We start from the raw sequence: 17953 nt of genomic DNA, 5'->3' as shown, positions 1-17953 counted from the left end.
ATGTGCATAGTTGTGTTTGCAAGGATAGTAATAATTCCTTGCTTTTTTTTTTTTATTGTAAGATGTTTGTTTGATAAAATGATCCTTCATAGTAGCCTTATGCGCGAACCACAGAGTTGGGTCAGAAACTTCACCATTGCCATTTAAATGAAAGTAATCTATGAGGGCCTGCAGTGACTGAAAACCCATTTAAACAAGACGCTCAAAAGCCATCTTTTGAGCGATAATCGTTATGTCTAAGCACGACCATCATGCACTATTCATTCCTTGGTGATTTCTAGCTAGAAATCACCAAAGATTCTTATCAGTGCCATATGCTGATTTTCTCAGCAGGCGGCGCTGATGGTATTTTTTCAGCTGATATCCTGCTGGGACTTCTCAGCAGGATGCCAGCTGAAAGCACAGAGAACAAAGCAGCTGTCAGCGCTCCTGCTGTTTCTCGGAGCTATCAGCTCAGCGGGACACCGCTGATAACTGCGAAAAGAAAGCAGCTGTTTGCATATTGTGAGACAGTGACTGGCAAAGTGGTGGAGGGCAGATATATTTCTCCTAGGATGCTCTATTATGTGGCATTAGGCAGTACTTGGGCAGATACGTGTCACCGAGCAGCCTGGGCTCGGTGGAGGAAGCCAGCATTTGGGTGTCAGTAACACTAAGTTACTGGCACATTGTAATCTAATGTAGTGGCTCCAAGCCGCATAGTTCGGCCCGGCTTTTCCTGGAGTGGTCAAAGTGAAGGGTGGGATGGCCACTCCCACGTACCAGGTGAGGCTAGTATCAGGCCTTATAAAAAACCTGTGCCTGCAGGTCTTGAAGTGGTGGTGAGACCTCTGAAGGTCTGAGGACCAGACTGGCTGTGCACAGCAAGCTGTGTTTTTGCAGTGAGTAGTCAGGACCGATCTGTGTATAGTGAGTGCTCAGACCAGCAGGTGTTAATTTATGTTGGCCTGGAGTTAAGGCCTGTTTTGCTTTATTTTGCTGAAATAAACCCAGGCAAAGCCTGGACTATGAACTTTACTCCTTGTGTCACTGTCTCTGGCTGTTGATGCCCAGGTTGCTACCTTATCCCTCACAATATACAAAACAGCTGCTGTTCTCGGAGTTATTAGCAGTGTCCCCCTCTGCCTGTATTTAACTCTTTAAGTAGCTAATTAGCTACTTAAGAGTTATGCAAAGCTGATGGCTCAAAACTGTCACTCAAACTGTCATTTGAGCGATCATCTTTCAGTGTAAATGCACCTTAAGGTATATATTTTGGGTGCTGTAATATGTAATTATTCTGGCACCAAGTAGCAGTGGGTGGTAGTTAAAATTATTCTTGAAGTGTCCTTGCTACACTTGCCCTACAGTTTCTGCAGACCGCATTATATTCTTCTTTAGATATCCCCCCCTCTTTCCATTTGATAAACATATTTTTCTTTGTTTTTACCATGTGTGCGAGTTCTGTGTTCATCCATCCTGGTTTCTTTAAATGCTTCCCATTTTTCCTTCTTTTAGGGATTGTTAATGATTGTCACAATATTTCCCAACCTTCTTGGACATTTCTCTCCTTAAGAACATCCGGCCATTGGATCCTTCCTACCCTCTTTCTGAGTTCATTAAAATCTGCCTTTCTGAATTCCAACCTTGAGGTCTGAGTCTTCTCAGCTCTTCCTCTTTTTATCCAAAATTCCAGGATATCATGATCACTGCCTCCTAAGGTCCCAGTCAGCAGCATGTCACTCACTCCTGGTGAGTGACCGCCTGAGGTAGCGCAGGGAGAGGATGCCGCACTTTCCTGCTGTTGGTCGGTGCAATCTTCTGGAGTCCCACTGACTGGGAAAAACGTTGTGCTCTCTGCTATCAGCGGAGCTGAGGAGAGGTGAGGGAGCTGTAGTCCCTGTCACTGTATGTGCCGCTAATTTGCCGTACCTACTGGCAGTAAAGAACTATGCATCCTCCGCCATGCGCCACTGGCCATGCCCCCCAAATTGCCAATTAATATAAGGCTACTTTTGCACATGATGGAAAATTAATTCTGTGAACCCGCCCTAAAGTTCTGCGCAAGACCTGCAATAAAATTAGCCCATCATCAGCGAACACCTTGGACCTGCACCGATCTCTAGTTCTAGACCCCACTGCCTGGTCTGACTGTATGTAGTGGCCAGCTTTGGTCAGCAGTGATGGAGACAGCCAAGTAGTCCTATAATATGGCTTCTGCTCCAGCCACACGTAGTGGTGTATACATCAGTCTCACCGTACTACTGGTGGGCTTCTCTATATTACTCTTACATAACATTTTGTATAAACAGGTTGGCAACAGCACACACCGTACCTCTATTCCATATCAGGGAGGAAATTTTCACGGAAAAATGTGCACGCTCCTGGTCCGGTCCTGGATCCAAACTGCCGGATAAAGTGTAGACCAAAGATGATAGGGATGGAGCAGCACCCAGGGAAATACTTATATGCAAAAAATCTTTATTCTGCCCAGCGCATGAAAACAACGTTTCGACCACTTACATGCTGTGGTTTTTATCAAGTCAATGAAACAGTGCACATACAACTCCTTATAAAGCTATAAGGAACACCCCTACCACCAGTGAAAACTGACAAAATAAAACACATGTGCAACTACTCATGCAATGCATAAAACAGACCTGTCCGTTGGTGAGATCCGGATCGGGCTTCAGGTGTGTAAGACTGACATATTGATTGTCAGGTGGGCCCTCTCTGTCAGCCCCTGTGTGCCTCGGCATCCATTAGGAGTGACTGCGCATGTGCGGGAGTCTTCAGGACTCCCGCGATATCTCCTGTGTGCACGTATGTACTCGGAGAATCATCCCCAGAAAGACTGAGGTGCGCCTGCACAGCAGGCTGATCCGCCCGGTCGACACTGGCAAATGGTTGCAATAGCAACCGGCGGCCGCCGGCGCATGCGCACCACTCTCAATTGTAAACACATAGCTGGGACTCACCAAGTGCACCAGACAGACCGCGATCCCGGTCATGTAGAAGGAGACCTTGTTTTCAATAAGTCCCATCTCTAATAGCAGTGCTCAGGGTTGATCTAAACACAAACCCTCACATATACAAGGCACCCCATGGATAATACCCGGCGTAATATATAATCTTCTGGACATTATGAGAAAAAAAAGAGAAGGAAAGAATAAAAGGGAAAAAGAAAAAAAAAGGACAGGAGGACAAGAAAAGCAAGACAAAAAGAAAGAGACAAAAGGAAAAAAAGGAAAAAAAAGAAGAAAATAATAAAAATAAAATAATAAAAATCCCTATCATCATCACTCTTACATAACATGGTATGTGGGCATCTCCTTCAGGCACCTTGTGTAGTGTCCCAGAACAACATCCTGGTCCCCTCCATAAATGTCATACATGTATTGTCTCATGTAGATGCACTTGTCACGTCATTTCAAAGCTTGTCATGTCATTTTCTATATGTCTGTTGCACAGCTGCGGCATCTGAAGAGTTAACTCTGCTAAAATCATTGCCTGTCAGCTCTGTCCGCTGAATGTATCTATCCTACTGTGTCATGTGCTACAAGTGAGATTATAATGTGAGTGTCTGAGAGCGGGAAGGGAGTCCATCTTCAGGAAGAGCGTGTGCTAACACAGAGCCACATGGAAGCACCTTTAGCTTCCATGTTGGTGAAGATAGAGGAAGATGAACGACTACCTGTAGCGTCTGGAGAGTGGATGGTGTGAAAAGTTCTGAGGCAGCGCTCCAAGGGGAGATGGAAAGGGGAAATGCAATGAAAGACAAGACTAATAGAGCAGGTGAAATAACTTCAACCGATAAAACCAACAATTAAGGATATAAATGTCCGTAGATGAATAATACAGAGTATCTTTAAATCATGAGGGAGGTCCGCCGATCATGTTGATATCCCTCAATGCAGGAGAGCATCCTGCGTGTGCTCCAATCATAAGATATGACAGAGAAAAGAACAGCAGTATTCTTATAGGAAAAGTGGTGATAAGGCAAACAACTTACTTCACGGGGGTGCCTAGGCTCAGACACCTCCAATCCCAGTAGGCGTATAAATCGTGGTCAGCAACAGGAATAAGTTCCACAAGTTTATTCGGTACTGTTCCGTTCAACACGTTTCGACCTTCACAAGTATAGGCCTTTTTCAAGTACAACAAAACCATGAATAACACAAAAACATATGTATACTGACAGTTAATTACCTTTCACCCCATAGCCACTGTCCGCCATATCTACTTCCGGCGTGTGGTAATGACGTAGTGGTCGGATAAGATCCGGTTAGAGAGATGGAGCGCAGTTTGCGTTCCATCTCTACAGGTATAATCACCAGTCACCAGTCACCAACCGCCATACTACACAGGCCAGTCACCAACCGCCATACTACACAGGCCAGTCACCAACCGCCATACTACACAGGCCAGTCACCAACCGCCATACTACAGAGGACAGTCACCACCCGCCATACTACAGAGGACAGTCATCAACCACCATACTACAGCGGCCAGCCACCAACCGCCATACTACAGCGGCCAGCCACCAACCGCCATACTACACAGGCCAGCCACCAACCGCCATACTACACAGGCCAGCCACCAACCGCCATACTACTCAGGCCAGCAACAAAGCGCCATACTACAGAGGCCAGCCACCAGCCGCCATACTACTCAGGCCAATTACCAACCGCCATACTACACAGGCCAGTTACCAACCATCATATTACACAGGCCAGTTACCAACCACCATACTACACAGGCCAGTTACCAACTGCCATATTACACAGTCCAGCCACAAACCGCCATACTACACAGTACAGCCACTAACCGCCATACTATACAGTCCAACCACCATACTATACAGTCCAGTCACCAACCGCCATACTACACAGTCCAGCCACCAACCGCCATACTACACAGTCCAACCACCATACTATACAGTCCAGCCACCAACCGCCATACTACACGGGCCAGTCACCAACCACGATATTGTGCTACAACTATGTACAGTATTTACAACATGTAACAGCGCCACCTAACACCTCGGACCGGCAGACTGGAGATGACGGGAAGAGGATTCAAGATACACAGCCTGCCGCATGGCGCGCTTTATAAAAACGTCAGCTCATTAACCCCTTGAGTGGCAGGTTTCCTACCACCCTGTCGTGCCCACCAGGGCAGGTTTTTTAAAATGGTCTAATCATTGAATTTCAACTAGTTTTGCAGTTGCGTCTCAAGAGCCATAACTTTTTCATTTTTCCATTGACATGGCCATATAAGGGCTTGTTTTTTTGCGGGGCAAGTTGTGATTTTTTAAACAGGGGGGAGGAAAAAAAGAAATGGGGGAAAAAGAAAAAAAGGGGCCATGTCATTAAGGGGTTAAATAATGTATTAACTTCCTTCTCTGGGTCATTACGACGCACACGGATACCACATGTGTGATTGTATTTTTGATTTTTTACAAAGTAAAGGGAGACAAGTGTTTTTTTTATTTTTTTAACTTTTTTTTTTTAAATTTTTTTAAAATTTTTTTTTTTTTTTGTCCCTTTAGGGGACTTCCACAGGGACCCATCAGGACCCCTGATCACATTCCAGGGGTCCGATGGTGACAGCCCTTTACATGCTGCAGTGACAGCCCTTTACATGCTGCAGTCACATAGACTGCAGCATGTAAAGGGTTAACACAGCAGAGATCGGAGGTTTTCTCTGATCTCTGCTGTAAGAGCTAGTACCTAGCTGTCCTCTGACAGCTAACAACCAGCTTTCCCTGCCACAGAGACCATCGGCTTGCTTCTGACAAGCCGATGGTCTCTATGGCAACCTGTAAACAAAGCAGGACATTGCCGACATATCGGCAATATCTTCTGCTGGTTTTTCAAAGCCCTTGCACTGCTCTGTGTGGGTCTGTGCAGGCAGAGCACACTGTCACAGCTTGTGGCATTGTGCTCTGCAGCTCCCATAGTGATACATAGCCCGGAAATCTTCCGGGCTATGTTGCTATGAGCAGTGGAGCTCGTCACGGAACCTTTCCGGGCGTGCCACTCAAGGGGTTAAGGCACAGTCACAGCAGGCAGCACAAAGGGGGTGCTATTACTGTGTAGGGGGCAAAAAAGGGGCAGTGTAAGTGTGTGTCCAGGTACTGTTAGTGTGTGGTGGGCCCAAAGGGGGCACTATTACTATGTGTTTCAGCACAAAGGGGGACCTATTACTGTGTGAGGGCACAAAGGGGACACTATTAGTATGTATGGGGGCGCTATTACTGTATGTTACGGTCCCGGCTATAGATCTGTTAACTTGACATATAAGTCCATGTTCACACTGGCAGCAGTGATTGTAGAAGCCTCTAACAGGTTAAATAGATGATGGGATTAATGATGACACTTATGGCTTCTAATCTGTCTCTAAAAGTTTGAAACTAAAATCCCAGAAGGCAGCCATATTTACTGATAGAGATAGAAGGGCAGGAACACCCCAGCTCCCCGCAGCAGGCAGAAATGGTATATGGGGAGGGGCGCCGATGCAGAATACTGATGGACGACTGCTCTCACACCTACCGTACACTGGGAGGCTGCTAGTATTATACCTGAACATAGATGAGGCTTGTATAGGGGGCCAGTCACACAGATACGTGTAGTGCACCATGCAGGAAGCAGCCTGGCCCGTAAATTCTGGGGGGCCCGGGGTGCCAGTGCTTTGTACACTTAGCATATGCAGGAAGCCCGCCTGATGCAATAGTGATAGTTTTTAGTGAATTGTTTGGAGAATGTAATATCAGCGTGAGGCCGGGGGTCCCGTTACCGAGAATGTCCCGTCTGACGTTACATCGCAGCACATGTTGCTCTGCTGGCTAACGCTAATGTTATGCGTACAAGTACGTGGAGTGTGTACCTATTCATACACTTCCAGGAGGAGTAATAGAGGAACCACACCATGTAGGTTACAAGATACAATCCTCCAGGATTATTTTATGGCCAATACAAATAGTTACTTAGATCTGTCTGCAGACGGACGGACGGCTCTCGGGTCTCCTTCTCAGGGCAGAATTTTGCCACTGAATTGAGCACAGATTCCGCACCTGATTTTGCTGTGAAATGCGCCATTTTAGTGTTCTATCGCTGCTCCCCAGATCTGTGCTGTAGCTCATGCAGTAGATTTTTCTTCATGCAGATCTTCAAATCTGTAATGCGGCAAAAATAATTGTCCTGACAATTCCCGCGGAGACGAGATCTGCTGGCGAACACGGATTTGTCCCGCCGGCAGGAGATAAATCCATCTGTAAGCAAAAAGATCACAGAACCCCAAAGCTCAGCCGCAATATTCCACCGAGGGTTAAACTGTCAGATCTACGTGGATAAATCTGACCCGGATCTGACGGATTATAGACCGTGCGAATGAGACCTTTTACTGTATGCGGAGGAGAAACCAGGACAGCAGCGGCATGCAGGTACTCACCGGGCCGATGCATCTCAATTTCGGTTGTTTTAGTGCGCAGTCGGTTTTGGAAGTCCCAAGGTCAATGACACAACACCCGCTGTCACATTCACTGCTGTTAGAACATGCATCTCCGATGTCCTTAATGTAAAAGAGGAAATAAATGATTAGTGAATTTGTTTCTAAGGCATCACATTTACATCACAGGAGGAAGTAAAGACTGTTACAGACTTGCCAACTCTCCAGTAACATCGGGGAGACTCCCAGGCAGAAGGGAGACCTGATTACCGGAATAGTTGTCAAATCTGCCGTATGTCACTGAAGTCTAATGGAAGGGACCCTATACAAAAATATTCCTCTCCCCCGGCCACTGCATGTATGTCAGGCAGCCAGGGGCATGCTGACATCCTGCTGACCTTGTTTGCTCATAAATCCTGCCCTCACTTTGGAGATCAGCGGCGCCCCTGCAGGCAGATCCCATAGAAACACCAGTACATCATGATGAGTGAGGAGTGAGGCAGAGGCCCTCAGGAGGCGGAGCTATGTGTCCACAGGTGCAGTAGAAGTGTGCCTTTTCTATGCCATGTTTGGGCAAACACCTGTCAGTAAGTGAAGGCATCAGCTGATCCCCGGGCTGGAGTATTATCTCCATGACAGATAAGTGGGGAGAATTCTTGTCATCCAGTAGTTACTTCTGTGGGCTGCAGTAGGGATTCCTATAATAGAAGTGTATAATCACTGCCACCAGGATCTTTGTATGGATTTCATTCCTTTTCAGTGAATTATCTGTAAATAGACGCAGCGTGGGGCCGGAGGTTCAGGGTCCGAGAATGTCCTGTCTGACGCTACATCTCCCGCCGCACGCGGTTTTACCTCAAGTTGTATCAGTTGTTTAATGCAGTTTGTCGGTGAGGCTCGTACAGATAAAACACAAGGCGGTAAAGGTTACCTGTGGAACCCGTGCGTCCCAAAACATGATTAGCAGTAAAGAGCGGCGCACTACTGCTATGTGTACCAGCACCGAGGAGGTATTTATCATACAATTCCAGGAGGAGTAAAGGAGGAACAGCTGTAGGGTTATAAGATAAGACACTCCTGGATTTATGGTTTTTGGACAATTTAACTAGTTGTTAACCAGTCAGGAGGTGGACAGAGGGCCTCCAGGCTTCATTCACAGGGCGGAGTTCTCCACAGAATTGGGCACAGAATCTGCGACAAAATCCGGGGTGAAATCTGCGCCATGTTAGGATTCTATTGATCGCTCTGCGTATCTCGTCTGTAGGGCAAATAATTCAGGTGTTTCCTTGTGCAGATTTTTAAGTCCGCACTGCGGGAAAGATAATTGACCCGTCATTTCTTGGTGATGAAACCACGTCAGGCGGCCGCACATGGATCTGCCCCGTAACAGAGGTTACATCCACGTGCGAACACGCACAAGAATCTGCAGCAGAATTCTAGAGCTCAGTCTCAGAGATCTTTCGTGGGTTAAATTGTCAGAGCCGCATCAGGAAAATATGGCACCAATCTGACAGTTTAAGGTCACTCTCACACACGGCATCGCATTTTGCCAGGATAGTTTACCATAATTTCTGAACTCACCCCACCATTGTGAGGGTGATGAGGTATGCTAAAAATAGTGAAAATGAACGGGGGCGTGGCCTAGTCTCAATGGTGAACAGTTGGGCTTCCAAGAGCTCTGTCCCTGCCTTACAAGATCTATCAGCATCCTGCCTCTGCTGGACCTGAGCCAGGCTCCCAAAGCCCTACATCTTACCCTCCAGCGTTAGGCCCAATGCCCACGGATGGAAATTCTGCCGTGTTTTTTCCGCCATGGCACGCTGTACAGAGGATGGTATTAGTTTAATGCCATCCTATGCTCACTGCCGTGATTTGACCGTGTAAAAAGCCGTGCGGTAAACAAATGGCTGCAAGCTCTATTTATGCTGCGACGCCGGCACAGAAATGTCACCGATGACGCGCCGGCTCTGCTTATGCGCGGTTGTGCGAAAGAAGGTGCAGAGCGGAGGAAAAGACGCCCGACGAGTGAGTATGAGGTCAATGCCAGGGCACAGGTCGCATCCCGCTGCATGAATCTCACAAGGAGATCCGACCCGGCCGTGAGCATGAGGCCTTAGGGGAACATTTGGGGACCAAACAGACCGGAGATCCACTGCGCCTGCAAGGCCCGAACATCTCCACAAGGGCGAGCACCGGGTGCTAACACCCGAGGAGAACCCGGCCTAAGCCTTCCTCATCAGGTGGTCCAAAGCGGGGACCAGCTGGAGGCTCCAGGAGTGGTGAAGCTGCAGCCTGCTCCTACCTCCTCGTGGCCGGGTGACACTGCCACCAGCGGCAGCTCCATCCGACAGCTTCTGCCCTGTGAGCCTTCGGCCACCGCGGGCCCCCTGTGCAGCCCACTGCATCCTCCTGGACAACCCTGCACCCCATGCAGCTAAGATGATCATCCCCAGCCGGGCAGCCGCCATCTAGTGTGAGCCCCCTGCTGCAGCGGGCCCCCTGCAAAGCAAGACCGGCATTCCTTAAATCGCTGCATCTTCAGGAAAACCCTGACCCTGGGAGGATCAGACACTCCCCACCCCCTCCCCGTCAGGCGGCCGCAATCTTGCAGACAGCATCCCTCCTGTTGTACTCCTGCAGCTGCAGGGGCATGAAAAGTGAAAGGAAGTAGCAGGGGAGAGGAACTAGGGAAGGAGGGCAGTCCTCAGTGAAGTGCCCCTAAGTATACAACACCCATAGCCCAGAGGGGTGAAGCTGCCTGGCCTCCCCCTAATAGTGAGGGGAGAAATAGAAACCCGGTCTTCAGCTGGCAGGACTTTGTTGTTCTCTGCTGTCACCCAGTGGCCAACTATGGGAACAGCATCTTACAATATACTCTTGCTAGACTGAAGTGGCCTGCAAGAATAGACCCCCATCATCTGCAACACACACGAGCATGTACAGGAGAGGACATAAATAAATAAATCAGTGCAGGACTGTCTCTTGAAAAAGCAGTGGGATCCCCTCCTCCCTTCCTCCCCAGAAACATAATCCAATAACCACCATGGACAAATCAGGCTCCCGCCTCTGCCCATTACTCAGCAAAGCAACAAGTAAAAATCTTGTGAATAATAGAGGAAGCCATGCTGTAACTGGCCTGAGCACCCCCCACCCTGTGGGATGAGCTCATACATAGACTTCAGGATGACTGCCGTCCTCCCTTGAGCTGTGCCCTGACTCCGTCCTAGACAGCTGACTGGAATATTTCAATCCTCACTTCCCAAGCTATTCCCTCCAGGTTATGGCTTCAGAATGACAAAAACAAACAGCGAACAGAAAAAATTGCTTACAATGTCAGCTCAAAGTACCCTTCCAGAACTCTTCTCAGGATCTCAGCCTATTGTTTCCACCGCTATGGCTCTCTCTCCTCAAAACTCTGATTCCAATGAATCAAGAGATCAGTCCGCAAGTTGGCAAGCTAGTGAACCAGTGAAAAACACCCAAATTACAGATCTCTGCACTGCAGACTCAACGCTCTTTAACTACATCAAAAAAATGTTTCAGGGCGAGCTGCAATGAACATTTCATGATATCTCTAAGCAAATCTCTGACGTAGGCCATCGTACAAATGACCTTGAACAAAAAATGGATGAGCTAATCGACGCATTGGACCAAGAGCGAGCCAAATGGGATGAACAATCAACAAGGGTTGAAGCTCTTGAGCTGAAATGTGAAGACCTCGAAAACAGGAGCACAAGGGCAAAGTTAAGGATTTAAGGCATCCCCGAGAGCATCACTAACTTAAAAGAAGTGGCCACCAACCTCTTCTCTGCAATTCCTCTGGAGACTTACAAGGAAACCCTCCATATGGACAGAATTCATCATTTCCTTACTAAGCCTGCCAACTCTGACCTCCCAAGAGACATTATCTGAAAGCTCCACTACTCCGAGATGAAGGATCAAATCCTATCCGCCGCTCGCAACTCAGTCTCGCTTCCAGGCGTTCCACCTTCGATCCAGCTGTACGCCGACATTGCTCCCTCCACCCTTGCAAAAAGGAAGATCCTAAAACCCATCACCTCAGCACTACAACAGGTGAACATCAAGTATAGATGGAACTTTCCGTTTGCACTATCTGTTCGCATCAACCTGGAAGAAGGGAAATGTATGCTAGAAGAGGAAGGAATTCCCTACGATCCTGGCAGTAACCCACTGCCTAGACCTCAACGGCCAACCCGCACCTGGACAAAAGTCAGAAGGCCACGTTGAAATGAGCCAGTTCCACTGCAACGCAACCAGAACCTCTGAAACAAGATACGTATGAACAGACTTTATTTAAATACTTAAAGGTTTAAGTTTTCTAATACTAGGCTTACTAAATCCCGAACATAGTTAACCAGTTTAGGACTAGACAAAGTAAATTTACGGCTGCACTTTAAGCCTCCTGGCTCTGCAATCAATCAGAGGCAGGAACCGGTTATCAGCTGTTAGTGACAGCTGATAACCCGGAGGAGAAGGCAGGAGGGGTATTTAACCCTTTCTGCCTTCTGCTTCCCGGAGTACACAGTGCTCAATGAGCACTGTGCACTAGAAAGTGAAAGTAAAGTGTCACTTTCACTACAGGAGCCCGGGGGCCATATGACCGCCATGGTTCCCTGCTACAGCAGAGCTGGAGAGTCATACTAGACACTGGCCAGCTCTGCCAGTGACTAATGTCACTGCAGCGGTTGTTTTCCCCTTTAACTGGGGCTCCTATGCATGCCCCAGCTACAGTGGAAAAGTATCCAATAAAAAAATTAAAAAACATGTGAATGTCCCCCAGAGGTCTTACATGACGTCATGGGGGACATAGATAGTAAAAAACATGATTATATACATCAGTAAGACAAAATAACAGAATAAAACAGCAATATATACATAAGAAAGAAAATAACACAAAGCCAACGCCCAAAAAACATCGCTGTATGCGGCCTGTAAACCAAAACCATACATATTATATATCAAAACGTCCAAAAACAAAATGAGGAATTTATTCCCATACTTTATTTTAGTTTAAATATACTAATTTAAAAAAAAAACTAGAAATGTTAAAAAAAAAATCATTTTTTTTAGCTTTTTACCCCAAATAAAACAAAAAAAAAACGGGAAAAAAAAGTCAGTCAAAAAGATATTAAAAAATAGCCTTGTATGTCACAGGAAAAAAACACAGCAAAAATAATTTTGATAGCTAAAGGGAAAAAAATACGGCAGTAAAACCACCACATGGGTAAAATTCCTAAAAAGTGTTCGGTCCTTAAGGTACAAAACAGCCTCGTCCTTAAGGGGTTAAATGGTTTACTGACCAGCTCTTCCAGTTAGCTGGTTATTTAGTTTAATTCTTAGATATTTTAAGAATTTGCTAGGACGAGGCAGAAACAGTTGAAGTTCCTTCCCATTCAGAATTTAGATGCGCCTCACATATTTATTTGGAGGTGCACTTAGCCTGGGCTACCTTGGGTCCAAAGACCTAATATTGTTTTTTATTAAGTTTGCTCACATATTTCATTCTGCTGAGTTACTTATGTTTGATGTTGTTTCCACACAAGTAGCGAACGACCTTCGCCTCTTCTCTGGGAAAACTAGGCTTACTCAGCTCCCCGCTTACCGCCACAATGGTCTTAATACTTTCCCATAATGTTAAAGGGTTTAATTCCCCATTAAAAAGGAGAAAGGCTTTCTTTCAGTATCTTAAATACAAGCCAGATATCATCTGTCTACAGAAGACCCACTTATCCACCACTTCAGCCCTTAAATACTTCCACTCCCAATACACACGAGCATACTCATCAGTAGCCACCAAGAAGCACCAGGTTGTTTCTATCATCCTACACAACTCACTCCCCCTCACCATAAACAAAGCAGAGATAGACCCACATGGCAGAGTCATCATCTTACAAGATACCCTGTGATGGGTGATTTTAACACTGTACTCTCCCCTGCTCTGGATCGTTCCTCTTCCAGTCCAGACAAATTAAGTGCATCACAGAGGTCAACACTGGCCTCCATCCTGGGGAACATCTGGCTGATGTATGGAGGCACGCGGTCTTAAAAGAGGCTATACCTTTTCCTCAGCCCCACCTAAATCATATTCTCGTATCGACTGGACGCTTCACCCACCTTCTGTCAGCACTAGCACAAGTGGCTCACATCCCCTGTGCGTGGCCAGATCATGACATGGTCATATCCCACTTTGTGAACCAAGGTACCCCATTTTCCCCCAGGAGATGGAGGCTCAACGAATTTCTGCTGAAAGACCCCATATCTCTTGCAAAGATAACAAATCAGCTTGTAACATATTTCGCAACAAACAGTAATGGCAACTGGCAACCAGTTTGGATTTGGCTGGCCCATAAGGCTTACATGAGGGGTCAAATCTCCAAAATTGCTTCCCATAAAAGAGAGAAAAAAAACAAACTCAACTTGTGCCGGAGAGACGCGTCGCTCTGCTGGAACTAGCCAACCAGCAAGGACCTAGCATATCATTAATAAAAGACATTAAAGATACAAAATTAAAACTTAACCTCCTGTATACTTCCGTGGCAGAAAAAGCCCTCCACTGGACCCAAGCTACCTATTTCAGATTTGCCAAAAAAACAGACAAAATTTTAGCAGCAAGACTAAGGACAAAAGAGAGAATTTGCACAGTTCATTCCATCAGATCTGAAAAAGGCTCTTCCACCTCGAACCCAGATAAAATTTCTGAAACATTCTACAATTTCTATAGCGCCTTATATAAATACAAACCTCAAAAAACTCCATCTACTGCATAAGATTTACTGAAAACTATCTCACTCCCAAAAATCACCTCACAACAAAACAAACAGCTTAACCATCCAATCACTGAGGGAGGTGGAGAAGACTATTAACCCCTTAAAGGGGTTGTCTCCCGGCAGCAAGTGGGGTTATATACTTCTGTATGGCCATATTAATGCACTTTGTAATGTACATCGTGCATTAAATATGAGCCATACAGAAGTTATTCACTTACCTGCTCCGTTGCTAGCGTCCCCGTCGCCATGGATCCGTCTAATTTCGCTGTCTTCTGGCGTTTTTAAACGCGCTTGCGCTGTGCGGTCTTCTGCCTGGTGAATGGGGCCGCTCGTGCTGGAGAGCTGGTCACCGCATCGTCATCGTAGCTCCGCCCCGTCACGTGTGCCGCTTCCAGACAATCAGGAGGCTGGAATCGGCAATGGACCGCACAGAGCCCACGGTGCACCATGGGAGAAGACCGGCGGTGCATCGTGGGTGAAGATCCCGGCGGCCATCTTGGTAAAGGAAGAAGTCGCAGAGCAGGGATTCAGGTAAGTAATATATATATATATTTTTTTTAACACACGCCTTGGGTTTGTCCTGCGCCGAACGGGGGGCCTATGGAAAAAAAAAAAAAAAACGTTTCGGCGCGAGACAACCCCTTTAATGAAATGGCCTATTTTGGGCTTAAGGACGCAATGATTTTTGGCAGATTTTCTCCTCCATTTATCTAAAGTCATAACTTTTTTATTTTTCCGTCGACGCGGCCATATAAGGGCTTGTTTTTTGCATGGCGAACTGTAGTTTTTATCAATGCCACTTTTGGGTACATTTGACTATATTGTAAAACTTTTATTTTTTTTTATGATAACAGGGAGAGAAAATGCATCAATTCTGCCATAGATTTTTTTTTTTTACAGCGCTAATCATGCAGCATAAATGACACAATCTGTTTTTCCTGTGGGCCGGTACGGTTACAAGGACACCAAAATTCTTACATTTTTTTTAGGTTTTTCCACTTTTCTGCAATAAAAAACCCTTTTTTTTGGAAATCTTTTTTTTTCTAAATCACTGCATTCAAAATCCTGCAACATTTTTATTTTTTTACGTACGGAGCTGTATGAGGGCTTATTTTTTGCGACACGAGCTGTAGTTCTTATTGGTACCATTTTGGGGTACATATGGCTTTTTTGATCACTTTTATTGCGTTTTTAGGGTGCATTCAGACGAACGTATATCGGCTGGGTTTTCACGCCAAGCCGATATACAGCATCTCTCTCTGCAGGGGGGGAGGCTGGAAGAGTCAGGAGCAGTGCTCTGAGCTCCCGCCCCCTCTCTGCCTCCTCTCCACCCCAATGCACTATTTTCAATGTGGAGAGGCGGGACAGGGGTGTAGCTAATTCCCGAAACTTAGCCCCGCTCCCGTTTCCTCTCCTCTCATTGCAAATAGTGCAGAAGGGCATAGAGGAGGCTGGAGCTCAGAGCACTGCTCCCGGCTCTTCCAGCCTCCCCCCCCCTGCAGAGAAAACCCAGCCAATATACGTTCGTCTGAATGCACCCTTAGGGAGGCAAAATGCTAAAAATTTGCATTTTGCCTCAGTTTGTTTGGCGTTTTTTTTACGCTTTTTTCCATGCACACTCAAAAGCATGTGCAGCTTAATGTACGCTTTGTTACGGACGTGACAATACCAAATATGTGGGGTTTACATTTTTTCTAACCTTTTTTTATGCTAATATGAGAAAAAGCATAAAAAAGGGTTTTTTTTAACTTTTTTTTCATTTTTAATCTTTTTTTTCACACAACTTGTGTCCCCCTGGGGGACTTTGACCACAGTACTGCTATCGCTTATACAGCGAACATAGGCATTGGCACTACAGTACGCCAGTGTCTGGCGTCTTGTTGCCATGGCGACAGGCCGGGCTCTCGCGATAACATCGCGGGAGCCGGCTGAAGACACAGAGGGAGCGCGCTCCCTCTGTGAACTCCTTCCCTCCCTCTGTGAACTCTCCAATGCCCCCCCGCTGTTGCAGCGGGACGCTGTCTGTGACCGACTATCCCCAGGATGTAAGTTTATGCCCTGTTGCGGAAAGTACTCCGCTGCCAAGACGTAAACTCTCAAATTAGGCAAGGCACCTGGCAAGGCACCGTTAAAAATCTCAAATTAGGCAGGGCACCTGGTCCTGATGGATTGACAGCCCTCTACTACAAAAAAATGTACATTTCTATCCCATTCATTAGCACTCTTTTACAATGACATATTATCTGGAACAGATACCCTTAAGGAACTTTTGAGCGCCCACATAACGGTCATCCCTAAACCGGATAAAGACCCTGCCTCCCCTAAAAATTACCGTTCAATCTCATTGCTAAATCGAGATTATAAAACCCTCACAAGTATATTTACCTCCTGACTTAACTGCTATCTCCCCTCTCTGATACATAGAGATCAAGTCGGCTTTATCCCAGTTTGCCAGGCCCCAGACAATGTAAGAAACATACTAAATGTCATCCATGCCTCGCATCTGCAAAAAGTCCCACTGGTAGTCCTAGCTTTGGATATCGAAAAAGCTTTTGACAGTCTCTCTTGGGACTATCTTTTTGTGGTACTAGAGAAGCTGGTATCCATGGAGCTTATGTCACAGCCTTACATGCCATATACTCTATTCCTTCTGCACAGCTGAAACTTCCCTGTTCAAAATCTCCAACAATACCCATACGAGGAGGTATATGAGAGGGATGCCCCCTGTCCCCAGCCCTCTTTGCCCTGACAATGGAACCCCTGGTCTGTATTATTTGAAGTAACCCAAACATTTCAGGCATTGAAATAGGGAAACAAAATTATAAATTTAATCTATTTGCAAATGACATTCTCCTCACCCGTACCAAGCCCCTCACGTCACTCCCAAACTTAATGGCTACACTTGATACCTTTGCCGAAACGTCTGGTCTAGTAGTCAATATTGATAGAACAAAAGCCCTTTTTAATAATCTACCCTCACACACGCAAAAACTCATAAAGCTTAACTTCGGCTTTCAGACACCCCCCACACTACATTACCTATTTAGGTATCAAACTATCTCTCTCCCTAGACTCACTATATAAATGGAACCACACACACACACACACACACACACACACTCAAAGCTGGTATGAAAAAATGGGACCAACCCACCCTCTTCTGGGTAGGAGAAATGCCATCAAAATGACAGTACCATCCCGCCTCCTCTACCTTTTCAGATGTCTCCCCATCATTGTTCCCACCGCCAACCTAAAGGAAATGCAACAGGCAATCTTGGTATAACGAGAGACCCCACATCAAACAAAAAGTTATGCACTTCCATAAAAGTGTTGGAGGTCTATCAGTCTCTAATCTGCAAAAATACTTCTTGGCAGCCCAGTTGTCACAAATTCCCCAATGTCCTCTGGCCTAAGGGTTCCTCTATGGGTAGAAATAGAACCATTTTTTATAGCCCCAATCCACCTCAAAGAGCTTCAGCCACCCAACACCTATCACCACTAACATACCATCTCTTTCTCATCTGGAGGAGGTGCAGATTCAAGTTCTCGCTGATGTCAAATCTTCCCCCTTGCTACCCATTATCCCCAATCAAGCATTTGACTTAAGCTCCCAAGAAAACAGCCTCCTATGGTGGCGAAACAGAGGCCTAACTTTATTCTTCATTTACATGCCACGGGGCAAACTCCTTACACCACAAGAACTCCTAGATAAATACTGCATCCCAGGACGTCTCTGG

The 17953-nt window shown here is 46.2% G+C and overlaps 1 protein-coding gene across 1 annotated transcript in view; it reads right to left on the bottom strand.

Moving 5' to 3' along the window:
- Nucleotides 1-17953, bottom strand: part of LOC136614393 (leucine-rich colipase-like protein 1) — a 104016-nt gene that overhangs the window by 61370 nt on the left and 24693 nt on the right. The window contains exon 3 of the mRNA XM_066594110.1: nucleotides 7432-7551. Coding sequence (XP_066450207.1) covers nucleotides 7432-7551 — 120 coding nt within the window. The remainder of the gene's footprint in view (nucleotides 1-7431; nucleotides 7552-17953) is intronic.

This window comes from Eleutherodactylus coqui, chromosome 1 (genome assembly GCF_035609145.1).
Source record: "Eleutherodactylus coqui strain aEleCoq1 chromosome 1, aEleCoq1.hap1, whole genome shotgun sequence".
NCBI classification, from domain to species: domain Eukaryota; kingdom Metazoa; phylum Chordata; class Amphibia; order Anura; family Eleutherodactylidae; genus Eleutherodactylus; species Eleutherodactylus coqui.
The sequence above is the reverse complement of the archived record's forward strand: the minus strand, read 5'-3'. Positions and strand labels throughout refer to the sequence as shown.